General features: G+C 35.1%; 1 protein-coding gene across 2 annotated transcripts; it reads right to left on the reverse strand.

Moving 5' to 3' along the window:
• Nucleotides 1–836: 836 nt before the first annotated feature.
• LOC124839361 (aquaporin PIP1-2-like) lies at nucleotides 837–2,433 on the reverse strand. Of its 2 annotated transcripts, none has more exons than XM_088109331.1 (4): nucleotides 2,067–2,433; nucleotides 1,641–1,936; nucleotides 1,418–1,551; nucleotides 837–1,262 (listed from the first exon to the last, which is right to left on the reverse strand). In XM_088109331.1, exons 1-3 carry the CDS (start codon nucleotides 2,398–2,400, stop codon nucleotides 1,462–1,464), a joined length of 720 nt encoding a protein of 239 aa, XP_087965457.1. In that variant the 5' UTR covers nucleotides 2,401–2,433; the 3' UTR covers nucleotides 837–1,262; nucleotides 1,418–1,461. The 2 variants fall into 2 exon arrangements, with proteins under 2 accessions (XP_087965457.1, XP_047171105.1); XM_047315149.2 differs by having other exon boundaries at nucleotides 1,418–1,558; nucleotides 2,067–2,431.
• Nucleotides 2,434–14,620: the final 12,187 nt, after the last annotated feature.

Here is a 14,620-nt window from a genome sequence, read left to right on the forward strand (position 1 = left end):
AACAACAACTCCAAAAACTAACTTTTTCATCCTAAATCTGAGTGAAACAAAGAGAGAACACTAAAAATAGAGAATGACATATAAATAGAGAATGACACCAAAAATAAAGTTAAAGAATGAACAGAAAGGTCTCACAACAGACAATACTCGAATGATGGATATTACATCTAACCAACAAGCACCACAAGCAACAAACGAAGAAGAAACTCGCAACTATTAGCAGCAACAAACAAAAAAGAAACTCGCAATTGGATGAGATTTTCACTAAACAACCTTCGAAAACACCATTGCAAGTGGATTTGATTTCCACGTTAGCAAAAAAATAATTACAAAATATAATGATCTAGACCAATGAAAAGCAACCGGGCACTGTGAAAAATGTCAAAAATGAATATCAATATATCATTTTCCAACCTTTAAACTTTTCTAAATATTTGAACTAGCGTCTAAAGTAAAAAAAATCTCTCATTTATTTCACCTATCTACTTTTACTCATACTTTCTTATTTTTAACCTAGCGTCCCATACCACAAATTCTTCTTCCTCTCCCTCACCCCATGCACCTATTTCACTGTATCACTGTACAACACATCTTCGCGCACCGCACAAGCATTAAAAACAACTAAGGCTTATAAATACATCTCTCATTTATGAAGGAAGAGACTCAATATTAAGTGCTAAAAATCCTAAAATCATACCAAGGTACTTTTGGCAAGAACAACAAGAAAATGGCGTATTATCCAAACAAATGGTCCTGAATGTAAATGACTTAATGCTTTACCGGTTTCTTCGATTTTTCTCTCAATCTTTTGACATCTTGACGATTGAAAACCGATGAACTGAAATTGGAATCATATATTACGCATAGAAGATAGATAGTAATTATTCAATGCCACAGACAAAACTTATAAGTGTATTTTACAACAATAAGTGAACTTATATTTTAACCCGAAAGTTTTTTATATGCGTTTGGAAGATAAATTACAGTAAAGACATAAACCAGACCGACCACATTTTCCATAAGTTCGATTTCATCTCCAAGAACACAAGTTTTGAACTATTAAAAGTAGAAAACTGAAAGGGGCAGAGGTAGAAGCATCTTCTTTGTTGTGAGTACCCAGTTTTCGTCTATACCAGGTACTACTTTTATGGCTTGGCTTCAATTTTACATCAATTTGATTTAAAAGGAATGGCTCTGAGCACTATCTGATGGTATAAAGCTGCAAGTGCTGCCCCAACAAAAGGCCCAACCCAGAAGATCCACTGCACCAAATAAAATCAGTTGCATAAGTTCACTAGCTAATTTAGTTGAACTTATTTGCTGTTTGTGCAATATATATACAGTAATTAACTTGGATTTCAATGACAAACCAAAGAAGAAAAATTCTAAGCAAATTTAAGGATGAATTCTATCTCACGTGATTATCCCAAGCTTGGTCTTTGTTGTATATAAGAGCTGCACCTAAACTTCTAGCAGGGTTGATGCCAGTCCCTGTGATAGGAATTGTAGCCAAGTGCACCAGAAAGACGGCAAAACCAATAGGCAAAGGTGCTAAAATCTAACACATTTACATGTCTTACATTACAAATTTGATATAATTGAATAGAAAAGGTGAATTGTTATAGGAAAGTATTGCTCACAGGAACATGCGAGTCTCTAACATTTCGTTTTGCATCTGTGGCTGAGAAAACAGTGTAAACCAGAATAAACGTGCCTACAATTTCTGCTCCAAGACCATCACCTTTGGAGTATCCTTTACTCAGAGTGTTGGCACCACCACCAAGCCTCTCGTATTGATTTGATTGGAATCCCTTGACCACAGCAGCACCACAGATAGCTCCTAAGCACTGCATTATCATGTAGAATACTGTCCTAGTGAGAGATAACTTGCGAGCCAAGAACAACCCAAATGTCACAGCTGGGTTAATGTGACCCCCTTCATTCACAAAAATCACAAAAGCAATTGGACAGTTATTATAGTCCACAAGCATACCAATTTACTGAAAATGAAGCTCATATACTCATAGAATACAGTATTAAGTACTGAGTTTGCTTGCATTTCTAACCTGAGATACCAGCAGTACAGTAGACAAGGGCAAAGATCATTCCACCAAATGACCAAGCAATGCCTTGGACACCAACTGTGGAGCATTTGTTGGCAGATTTTGCCACACCCATCACAGTCAAAACAGTGACATAAAGAAACAAGAATGTGGCCACAAATTCTGCTATCCCTGCTCTATAGAAAGACCATGATGTTAACTCTCTAGGCTCAAACAATGGAGCTGGAGGAGTCTCTCTGTAGTCTTTGCCATCTTGTGTCTGTGCACCTGTTCCTATTGGTTGCCTCTCTCCATACCTGTTGGCTCCTACCCTCACATCCTCATCTCTCCCCTCCATTTTGAGTGCAACTTCAACTATGTAAGTAGCCACTAATCAGTGAAATCTTATATATATAGTCACAAGGATTATATCAACCTTGCTAGAAATGGTGTTTGTGGAGTGAGTCTAAGGTGCTTTCTAGTTTGGTGACTTGTCTTTTTAGTTTCTTTCCTTGAGAGCATCACTTTGCTTCTTCACCATTCCTTTTACTCTTCCCTTTAAAAGCAAGTTCTCAAAACTTGTCATAGAAAGTAATCATTCTAGTAAGGTAAATCAGTCAACCACTGCCACATTGAAATGTGTTTGTCAATAAAAGTCTCTGCCACTATAATAGTTCCTCCACAATAAAAGATTTTCTAATAATAATGCCCTTTTAAATATTTAAAAAAAAGTTAGAATTTTGTAATTTGAATTTCAAGGGAATAGCAAAATCAATATTAAGAATTTTATAGTTTTATAAAAATTTGAATAATTTCAAGCATTTAAAAAAAATCAAAAGTACAACATTTTTACTTTTTGTTAAGATAAAATGTATATATTTTTAGTATTTCAATTTTTCTTTTCCCAATAGTAAGGTATTAATAAAATAATTTGCACAAAACAAGAACATGTTATAACCATTTTCAAAAAAAATTCAATTATAAAAAAATAATTTGTCTTCAACTGTACACTGTAAACAAATATATCTCTCAAACAAACATTTTCTAACATTCAACATGTTCGTACTCAAACAAACTCTACTGTATAGGATATTTTCTTCTCTAGGTACTTTATTTGTTGTAATATGATGAAGTTTTTGAATTCAATTCCAATAATGTAATTTAATTACTATAAAAAAAACACTTAGTTAGATATATTGTTATATTAAAAACATTTATTTACTAAATTTTAAAAATATATTGTGCTGCACGAGTATAAGCACGGATTACTATTTCAATAATTTGCTTCTAGAATTACCAATGACCTGTTTGGAAACTTACAATTTGAAGCTGAGGAGCTTTTTAAGGAAGAAAGAAATGATGAAGAAAGCAAGATATGGATTTTGATGAAATTCTTGAAAGAGCATAAAAAGTTGAAGAAAATAACCCTCATGGGGAACAGGGAAATGAAAATAAAAATCAACTAATATAAAATTACAAGTTTATCTACTATAAACAACTGATTTATGTTCCAAACAAAATTCAGACATTATTTTCTTTATATAATACACAAAATTTGAATTGTCTCCCTTTACTTATGAATATATTTATTCATACATAGATATAATTTTTTTTTCATGAAATTTTATTCTATAATTAAAATTATTATTTTCTATAAAATTACATATAAAATAAAATATGTTGATAATATATATATATATATATATATATATATATATGTGTGTGTGTGTGTGTGTGGATACACTCTTATGTGAGAGAGCACAGTTGATTTAAAAGAAACGTTAATATTCATTTTCTATTTTTATTGAGCATTTTTAAAAACAGATTGAGTAAAATATTTAATAACAAAATGTTTTTCATTTCATAATTTATAATTTTAATTATATATTTTTAAAATAATTTATAATAAAATATTTAAGAAAAATATCAATTATAAAATAGTATTTGTAAATAAATTTTTAATAATTATTAAAATTAGTTTGAATTAATTTTATTATTAAAAAAGAAAGTAAATTTTATTAAAAAATATAAATATAATAATTTAAATATATGCCTATATGAAAAATAATAAAATATTATTATTTAATTTTATAAAGTCAAAAAATAAATAATTACTTTTAATTAACTTCACTTTATATAATAAATATTTTTTTTTTAAAAAATAGTCTAGTACATTCACACATAAAGTACTAGTTCATTATATACCTTGAAGACTAAAAGTAAAAACACTAAAAATAACAAATCACACGTTCACTTTAAATCTCTTTTAATTTTGCATTTCTTCTTGTTTATTATTCTTCATACAATTTCAAATAAGTGTATTTTCTAAGTTGTTGACCATTCACGTATGTAGACAATGCTATTGAAATTCAATATGACAATGTTACTACATAATACAATACAAATCCTTTCTTGACCTCACTACTAGAAAGAAAAAATGTTTACACCTCGTAATACATTAATCTATCTCTACCACTAAATATGAAAAAGAAAAATATATAAAGTCTAATAAGTCATAAACATAATTCTCTATTTTTTTTTTACAGGAAAGTATTTCTAAATTCCAAAAGCATTATGAAATATACAATCTAAATTTTATATATTACAAATTGAATATTTCATAAGTATTTTTATATCTAAATTTTTTTCCGGAGTACTCAATTTGAAAAATATTAAAAAAATTGTGAGAATTCTACTTCAATATAAAAAAACAATATTTTAAAGAAGGTTTAAATGCTTACTTCGTCCTTATGTTAAGAGGTGAATTTCTGTTTAGTATCCGGTTTTAAAAATGAAGACATTGGGTCCCTATGTTATGAAAAGTCACTAGTACAAAATGTGTTTTTAAACTCGCACATTAGACCTCTGTTTACACTAAACCGCTGCCTATTCAGACGCGGTGGCAGTGTCGTAATTAAAGAGACCTTATAGGCCTCGGTTCAAAAAAGACCGGTGCAGAACAGCTCTATTACCTCGGTTTCAAAGGCAACCGGTGCCTAAACATGGTCAGAAAAAATAATACTGCTTCGGTTGCACGCAGAACCGAAGCATAAAAATCTGCAACTCGTCAAATCAGTCAAATCAATATCAATAGGCACCGGTTAAATTAAAGAACCGAGGCCGTATGCCCACAATAGGCACCGGTTAAATTAAAGAACCGAGGCCGTATAGGCCCAGATCCTCTGCGCGTACCAAGTGGCCTAGACCTAATTAATTAAGGGTGAAACTTCTTTCCTAACGCGCACCGCCAGATCTCTTTCTTTCCCTCGCACCGCACCAGATCCCTTTACTAAGTGGCCTCAGATCCTCCTCTTTCTCTTCAATGCGCCCCAGCAGCCACGCCACGCTTCTTCCCTTTCTCTTCTTCCCTTTCTCTTCTTCCCTTTCTCTTCTTCCCTTGAACGTGGACGAGCAGAGTGTTGTGATGGAGGTGAGTGGCCAGCAAAGACGTGGAGAGACGCGGGGAGGCGCGGCGAGGCGCGACTGATAGCGGCGAAGCGAGGCGCGGCGCGGCGCGGCGAGGCGCGACGATGCGAGGCGCGGCGAGGTGAGGCACGGCGAGGCGCGGCGATGCGAGGCGCGGCGATTCCAGGCGCGGCGAGGAAGGCGGTGGCGAGAGAGAGTCGGTAAGCGGAACAGTTGTACGACGGTCCTCCGGGGGCAGCGGCGGTGTCGGTTCGACGATGGGGAGAGCGGTGGCGAGCATGCAGGGGATGGGAGATTTTGGATTCGAAAATTTCATTTTCAGATTTGGGATTTTGTTCTTGTGTTTGCAATTTAGGGTTTCTGAAATTTCATTTTCAGATTTGGGATTTTGTTGTTGTGTTTGCAATTTAGGGTTTCTGAAATTTCATTTTCAGATTTGGGATTTTGTTGTTGTTTTTGCAATTTAGGGTTTCAGTTATTCATCTTTTTGGGGTTCCATTGTATTATCTGAGTTTGTTGAGTTTCTGAAACATTGTATTATCTGAGTTTGTTGAGTTTCTGAAACAGTGTGGTGCTTATCTTTCTCTGATTATTCATTTTCTTATCTGAGTTCTTGGTCATTTTTAACGTTTTTCAGTTCATTTTTCGGTTCGGGGTTTGAAATTGAAATCAGAAACTGAAATCAGAAACGAAACAAGCTAAAAAAAATATCCTACTACCTCGGTTTAGGTTCTAACCGAGGCCGTAGAGACAAACAAAATGACACGGTTCAGAACCGAGGTAAAATGGCTATCACTTTTTGCCTCGTCTGAATATGCCTCGGTTCGAAAACCGAAGCCTATCAGTGAAATTAACCGGTGTCGTATCTTCTTTCTGCACTAGTGAGTGTATGAATAATGGTAGAAGCACTTTTGCGGATTACACCACTGTGGTTGGTCCTCAACATTTTAACAGTATAGCAAGACCGAGGGTCAATGCCGCAAACATGGAGGTGAAGCCGGTGTTGATACAATTGGTGAAGAGCAATCAATTTAATGAGCTATCACATGAAAGTCCATATGAACATCTCACCACATTCAATGAGATTTGCAACACTGTGAAGATTAATGGGGTGTCAGATGAAGCAATAAAGCTTAGCTTGTTTCCTTTCTCAGAGGCAATGCTAAGTTATGGTTAAACTCTTTTCCAGAAAGTAGCTTTACTGAGTGGGAAGCCGTGGTTTCAAAGTTTCTAAACAAATACTTCCTACAATCTAAAGTCAACAAAGGGAAGCAAGAGATATCTTCTTTCAAACAAGGCATGGAGGAGACATTAGGTCAAGCATGGGATCGGTATAAAAGCTTATTGAGAAAGACTCACACGCATGGCTTTGATGAAGCAGCAGTAGTCCTTCTTTTCCTTGGAGGTCTTGGTTCACAAACCAAGTTGATGTTAGATGCCTTAGCTTGAGGTAATATCAAATGGAAGACTCCAGAGGAAGCAACAGAGTTGATAGAGAATATGGCTACTAATGATAACGAGTTGCACAGTGAAAGAGGAACTCCAATTCAACAGAAAGGGGTTCTACAATTGCAATCAAATGATGCCTTGCTCACTCAGAATAAGATCATAACTCAAAAGTTGGAGAATTTAACAAAGACACTTGCTCAATTGCCAAAGGAGCTAAAGGGAGTTGCATAGGTTCAACAACAACAAATGTGTGAACTATGTGGTGGTGACCATATCAATGGTCAATGTGCTTTTCCAGTGGAGGCTTTAGAAGATGTAAATTTCATGTCCAATCAATTTCCATACGCCAAGGTAATTACAACCAAGGGTGGAAACCTCACCCAAGCATGGGTCAAGGTCAAGGACTAGCTGGTCAAGCTGGACAATCAGGACAATTCAATAGGCCACAACAACAATCATCATTATGGCAACAAGTGTCTGCATGGAGACATAAAAACATAAAAGAACATTCAAGAAAATTTAAAGAAGGAATGCAAATGTAAATGAAAGATGCTAGACGGTCCTAAGTGAAAGTGCAAGTGACACTTTGAGCCCCTTGACACACTTTCACACTAAAAAGTGGAACCTAAGATATTACAATGTTCAATTGTGCACTCGGAATTACTTGAAAAGCATTTTTCCAAGACACTTAAGTTGCAAATGAAAAAGCAAATTAAAACTCAAAGGTTCTGTGATATAATGAATGAAAAACACTTGAAATTATGCCTAATAAAAGTGAAAAGGTGAAATTGCAATGGCTGTAATTGATGCATATCCAAACTGATTGGAAAAAGATGTTGTGCTGGTCAAAGAAGTGTTGCTGGATCAGGAAGCAAAAGACGGCTTGGAGATCAACTCTTGAAGCCAATTCAACATTTTCTCCACTTCCTAGTATAATACCCTGTTGGAGAATGTATTCAACAGCTTGGATGCTTCAACAAAACGTCACAGCACCAGTGCACACAACCAAACCAGTCACACCAAAAACATGTTACTGCACCAGATTTTGTTTCCGCAAAAATAGATTGCAAAGCACCTTTGGAAGCTAATCAAGTTGAATTCAAATGGATTTAAGTATGGAACAAAAGTAGGAACACAAAAGGAACCTAGGAAAGGCACTATAACAGATTAAACAAGCATGAAAAATAAAAAACGCAGATCAAATTCAAGTGCAATGAAATTGTTTGATAAAATTGTCAAACTGTTTGATGAAAGTCCCCAATGAGTATCAGATTTTGTGATTTTTGATTTTTGGGATTGGATTGCTTGGTTTTCAATTGCTTTCTATGATTGGATTATACTTTTTTGATCATGTAATTGCATGTGGAAACATTAAACCAACTCTTGCCAATCCATAATTGAAAATTGGAGCAAATAAAATTTCAAAGAGCACTTAATTTGAACACTGCACCAGAAACATGCTTCTAAATTGGTGGTTTTAAACCCAAAAGTGATTGGAAGTGATTTAGCAGCTCAATTAATGCATCGAACAATTTCGTATCATCATTTTAAAAATGTTTAAACATTGAAACAGCTGGAAAACATATTGCAATGTGAATTCACTAGTGCACTTCCATTTTAAAGGCAATTTTGATGGTTTAAGAGATGATTATGCATATAGGCCTAAATATGACCATTTGAACAACGGACTCAACTTTGAAATGACAAAATAAACTTTCTCAAACATTTACAATTCATAGAAACAACCAGATTCAACAATTCATACTAGTTGTAGCCAATTATGCAGCACATTTTCACCAAAACTACATCAAATTTAAGAAATTTGTGGAACAAAGGCTGGACAACACACACAATGACTCAAAGAATTCCTAAAACACTAGATTGAACTGCAGAGAATCAGCTAGAAGAATTTAAACACCTAAGACACAAGCAAAGCAGTAAGCACGATGAAAGCTTGGACTGGAAATTTAGACAGCAGTTGCTACTAAATTTTTAAGCAACTCAGATATACTTTTTGCATTGTAGTGATTAATACAAGTTGCCATTACTGGAGACATGCATAATATCATCAAAGAAACTTGTCTCAAGGTTTAGAAACAAGAAAACTGGACAGAAACATATTGCTCAAGATCAAGCCAGAAATGACTTTTGGATGCAGATTTTTGTGAAACAGATTCAAGGTTTGACATGTTTGAGCTCATATCACCAAGGCTAGACATTGTCTCATTACCTTATAGGTTGATATCTGGCTACACAAGCACTTGAACTCAATTAAAAATGAAACAACCAAATAATTAACAATATCAACAAACCAAGGTTCAGGATACATACCTTTTACAGAAGTTAATGCTAGCAAGACTTCATCAGGAAAGTCATCATGAATAGGAATTTCATCTTCTTCTTTTTCAATCCTATTAAGATGGTCTGCTACTAGATTATGGATTCCAATTCTGTCCTGAATCTCAATGTCAAACTCTTGGAGCAGTAGCATCCATCTGATCAACCTTGGTTTGGAATCTGTTTTCTTTAGAAGGAATTTCAATGCAGCATGATCTGTATAAATAATTACCTTGGATCCAAGTATGTAGGATCTAAATTTATCCAAGGCGAATACAATAGCTAGTAATTCCTTCTCAGTTGTGGTATAATTCGCCTGTGCAGTGTCCAATGTCCTGGAAGCATAATATATCACATGTGGTAGCTTCCCATTTCTTTGTGCAAGTACCGCTCCTACTGCAAAGTTTGATGCATCACAATCAACTCGAATGGCAATATCCAATCAGGTGGTTGGATGATGGGAGTGGTAGTGAGTGCCCTTTTCAAGGAATCAAAAGCGGCTTTTACACTTCCCTCCAAAGTGAAATGGTACAACCTTCTGAAATAAGTTGGAGAGAGGATTAGCTATCTTGCTAAAGTCCTGTATAAACCTCTTGTAAAACCCTGCATGACCAAGAAAAGATCGAACCTCTCGTACAGAAGAGGGGTAAGGCAATTGTGAAATAACATCAATTTTAGCAGGATCTACAGATATACCATTCCTGGAGACAACATGACCCAAAACTATACCTTGTTCCACCATAAAATGACATTTTTCAAAATTCAAAACAAGGTTAGTTTCCTCACATCTCTGCAAAACTCTTGCAAGATTAGCCAAACAATTATCAAAAGATGAACCATACACACTAAAATCATCCATGAAAACCACAATACAATGCTCCAATAATTCTGTAAAAATACTCAGCATACATGGCTGAAATGTACCAGGAGCATTGCATAAACCAAATGGCATTTTCCGATAAGCATATGTACCAAAAGGACAAGTGAAGGTAGTCTTATGTTGGTCCTCCGGGGCTATACAAATTTGAAAATACCCGGAGAATCCATCTAGAAAACAATAATGTGACTTACCTGCCAAACGGTCTAGCATCTGATCCATGAATGGCAAAGGAAAGTGGTCCTTTCGAGTGACTTGGTTCAATCTCATATAGTCAATACAGACCCTCCAGCTATTCTGAATACGAGTACGAATCAATTCCTCCTTCTCGTTTTTAACCACTGTGATTCCAGATTTCTTGGGAACCACATGTACAGGGCTCACCCAAGTGCTGTCAAAAATGGGATATATAATATTTTTACCTCTTTCTTGACAACCTCCATCAGTTGAGGATTCAGTCTTCTTTGAGGTTGTCTCACTGGTTTAGCATCCTCCTCCAAAAGTATTTTGTGCATACAAAATGAAGGGTTGGTACCAAGAATATCTGCCAAAGTCCAGCCTATTGCTTTCTTGTGGTCTTTGATAACTTGTAATAGCTGTTTTTCCTGCTCATCAGTAAGCAATGCAGATATAATAGTAGGGAGTTTCCCATCCCTCTCAAGATAAGCATATTTCAAATGGGATGGTAAAGGTTTCAACTCCAAAACGGGTGGTTATACCACAGATGGCAGGATTTTACTGCCTAAGGTAATCTCAGCCACCTCAATATCACACTCGGATGCCACAGAGGTATCATCTATTGACACTGTGTCCTCAATATCACCTGTTTTACAATTTTCTTCGTCGTCCAAAATCAGGCACGACATGTTTGAAAAAGAAAAGTCCAAAGATGGAAAAAAAGTTGAAAAAATGTCCAAGAAACTAACAAAAAAATTATTTACAATTTCACTTAATATATCAATACAAAACAGAGAATGCTCTTCAATTGGGTGCTTCATGGCTTCCAATACATTAAAATGCACCTTCTCATCAGCTATCTCCATGGTCAGTGTTCCTGCATGCACATCTATCTTGGTTCGTGCTATCATCATGAAAGGTCTTCCCAAGATAATAGTTGATGACTTGATTCCATCTTCATCCTTCATATCCAAGATGTAGAAATCGATAGGAAAAATTAGCTTGTCTACTCGGACAAGGGCATCTTCAAGCACACCTGCAGGGTTAACTGTGTTACGGTTGGCCAATTGAATGACCACACCGGTAGTCTTAAGAGGTCCCAGAGATAGAGAAGTAAACACTGATAAAGGCATTACATTAATGGAAGCCCCTAAATCTAGCATGGCATTGTCAAACTTTAAATTTCCAATAGTACAAGGAACAGAAAACATACCTGGATCTTTGCATTTTTGTGGTATTTCAATGTATTTCTTAACCAGGCTTGACACATTTCTTCCCAAATTCACAATCTCATTATCCCTAATACGCCTTTTATTTGTGCAAAGTTCTTTCAAAAACTTGGCGTACTTGGGGATTTGTTTAACAGCATCAAGCAAAGGAATGATGATCTCTACCTTCTTGAAAGTATTTAAAATCTCTTGGTCTAATTCCTCCATTTTTTTGTTTCTCGTTTTTAACCGATTTAGATATGGAGGAGGTGGAGAATGAGATGAAGAAGAATTTTTAGAAGAGTTAGAAGATACTAACCTGGATTTTTCAGTCGTAGATTCAGGTGATGGCTCACTTGATCCTCTATTGTCATCAATTTGTGCTTCTTCTTTCTCTTTAACTTCATCCTCTAGGGCTCCTTCAGGGCCTTCTACCTGCTTACCCATTCTTAAAGTAATAACATTTACATTTCTCGGGTTGATCACTATTTGTGCAGGCAGTTTATTTGATTCCTTAGCCTCTAACTTATCCACCCTCTGAGTCAACTCTGCAATTGATTTCTTTATTTCTGAATTTTGCTCAACTATTGCTTTCATGAAATCTTGCATTGACATTTCAGGCTAAGATTGCTGCCTTTGTTGAGGTGGAACATAAGGTTGTCTGTTCTGCTGATATCTGTTGGAGGACGAATCATGATAATTCTGGTATGGTCTATTTCCTCTAATCATGTTTGTAGAAAAAGCTTGAGATGGGTTTTCCACAGTGGTCTCCACCAAGCTAGGACATTCATCAGTATAATGGTTAGTTGAAATGCAAATTCGACACTTCTTAACAATTTGTGGAGTTGAGGTTTTAAACAAACTTGCAATCTCATCGAGTTTGCTTTCTAGCTTATTCAATCTTTCATCTATCATCTTTCCATCAACTGCACCATTATCAATTTCATGCACTCCCTTCAACAAAATCACTGAATTTTCTCTTGTGTCATACTGTTGATTGTCTACTACCTTCCGTTCTATTAAATCTATACCATCTTCTGGTGACCTGTCTAAGAAAGATCCTCCGCTTGCAGCATCTGCCCATGACCTATTAGTAGGACTTAAGCCTTCATAAAAGCTTAGAATAAAATCTTCCATTTGGAGTTGAGGGCATGAAGAACATAGTTTCTTGAATCTTTCCCAATATTCACTAAGATTATCTCTATCTCTATGTCTTATATCTTGAATTTCTCTGCGAATAGCTGATAATTTGTATGCAGGAAAATACTTCTCAAGAAAGAGTCTTCCAATAGTTTCCCAATTTGTAATTCATGCAGAGAGATAATACCACCAATCTTGAGCTGCGCCTTGAAGAGTAAAAGGAAAAGCTCTCATTTTAAGGCTCTCTATTGTGATCCTAGGAGATCTAAAATTTTCACACAACATGTGAAATTGCCTCAAGCGCTTGTATGGATTCTCCCTTGATAACCCATTGAACTTTGGTAAGGAATTTAACAGGTCAGGTCTCAACTCCCACTCCTCATTAGGGTATTCAATGTTACTTCGGATAGTTGTATTGTGGGAGGTGGCTAACTGTCTGATGGTTCTTTGTGCCATATTGTTTGGGTTAGGATCAGGTAAAGGATTGGATGGTATGTTTGTGACTGGAGATAATGAAGGTGGTATGGCTTCAGATGTAAGAAGTGTTCCCTCAGTAGAACACCCAAATTTCAAACTTCTTCGTAGCTTACGCAAATTCCTTTCGACTTCCGGGTTAATTTGATAAAATTCTCCCGGGTTATCTCTGGTCATGCACTATGCACTCTGCTTGAAGTTGTTTCTTTGTTACTTCTCTTTTTCTTTTATTCCTACTTTAGAGAAAGATTTCAAATAAGAGATAAGAGAGACTTGTTGGGTCCACTCCCAGGAAAGAGAGGTGCATCACAATGGACAACTTAAGTACCAAGTCTTTCCTAGCCAGAGTGTATTCAAACTAGCCTCAAGTATTTCTCAAGAGAAATTCTTAATTAAAACAAGAACAAAGATTTTTGCTAAAACAAGAATGACTAAAGACTACCAAATAACTCAAATTAAATTAAATGTATGTGCGTAAAAAATTAAGATAAAAATAAAAAAAAATTAAAAAAAAAATTAAAAATCAAAATATTCAAAATACTAACCGTATTCCCCGGTAACGACGCCAAATTTGATACGCTGTCGTTGAGGCTATCAAATTAATACTACTTTTCAAGGCAACTTCAGTATTGCCAAGTAGTATTTAAGAAAGTAGATAGGGTTAACGTAACCCTGAGTCGTCTCCCAACGAACACGGAATTGCTTTCGAATATCTGACTCTTATGAATGTTATGCAATGCTTATGAATAAAAGTAATGGTTGAAGAATGTTGAAAGAATAAATAAGAAACTTAAAAAGAGTTATGATGAAATAGGCTAATTCCACTACTTTTCCAAGATAGATTCATCATCGGTTATTCACAGATAATTGTTCAATTGATTATTATTTAAGTTTCAAATTAATTAAAGTACATTCTTAATTAATTTGAGGGCGATCATGCATTTAACCAAAGTAAATTCTCAATCAAATGCAAAACCTTTCTAGATTATTCACAATAAATTCAACCAAAGTACATTCTCAATCAAATTTTATTGTGTTTAATCATGTCTATTCTTAAATCTCCTAACCAAATTAAAAGTTAATCAATCAAAGTAAATTCTCAATTGATTATAGTTGAAATTATTACTAATCAATCAAAGTACATTCTCAATTGATAGAAAAACCATTTAATCATATGAAAGTTCCTTAATTAAATCAAAGTAGATTCTCAATTAAACCTAGAAACCCTAGAACTCATATAATCAATATGCATGTAGATTCAAACACATTATGATGCAAAAATCTTTGCTTTTAATTTGATAGAGAGATGAAAGACATAGAGAGAGAACAACTTAAATCAATAATCAAAACAAACAATTGCATTAACTCAATCTAACCTTAGAATCCATAATGGAATTACAGCAGAATAGCCCTAGATGCTTAGCTCTCCATGAATGGAGTTGAATACAAGATGAAAGAAAAGTGAGAGGAGTATGAGAGAATGAATTGAA

Source organism: Vigna umbellata, chromosome 3 (genome assembly GCF_029865625.1).
Source record: "Vigna umbellata cultivar VRB3 chromosome 3, Vumbellata_1.0, whole genome shotgun sequence".
NCBI classification, from domain to species: domain Eukaryota; kingdom Viridiplantae; phylum Streptophyta; class Magnoliopsida; order Fabales; family Fabaceae; genus Vigna; species Vigna umbellata.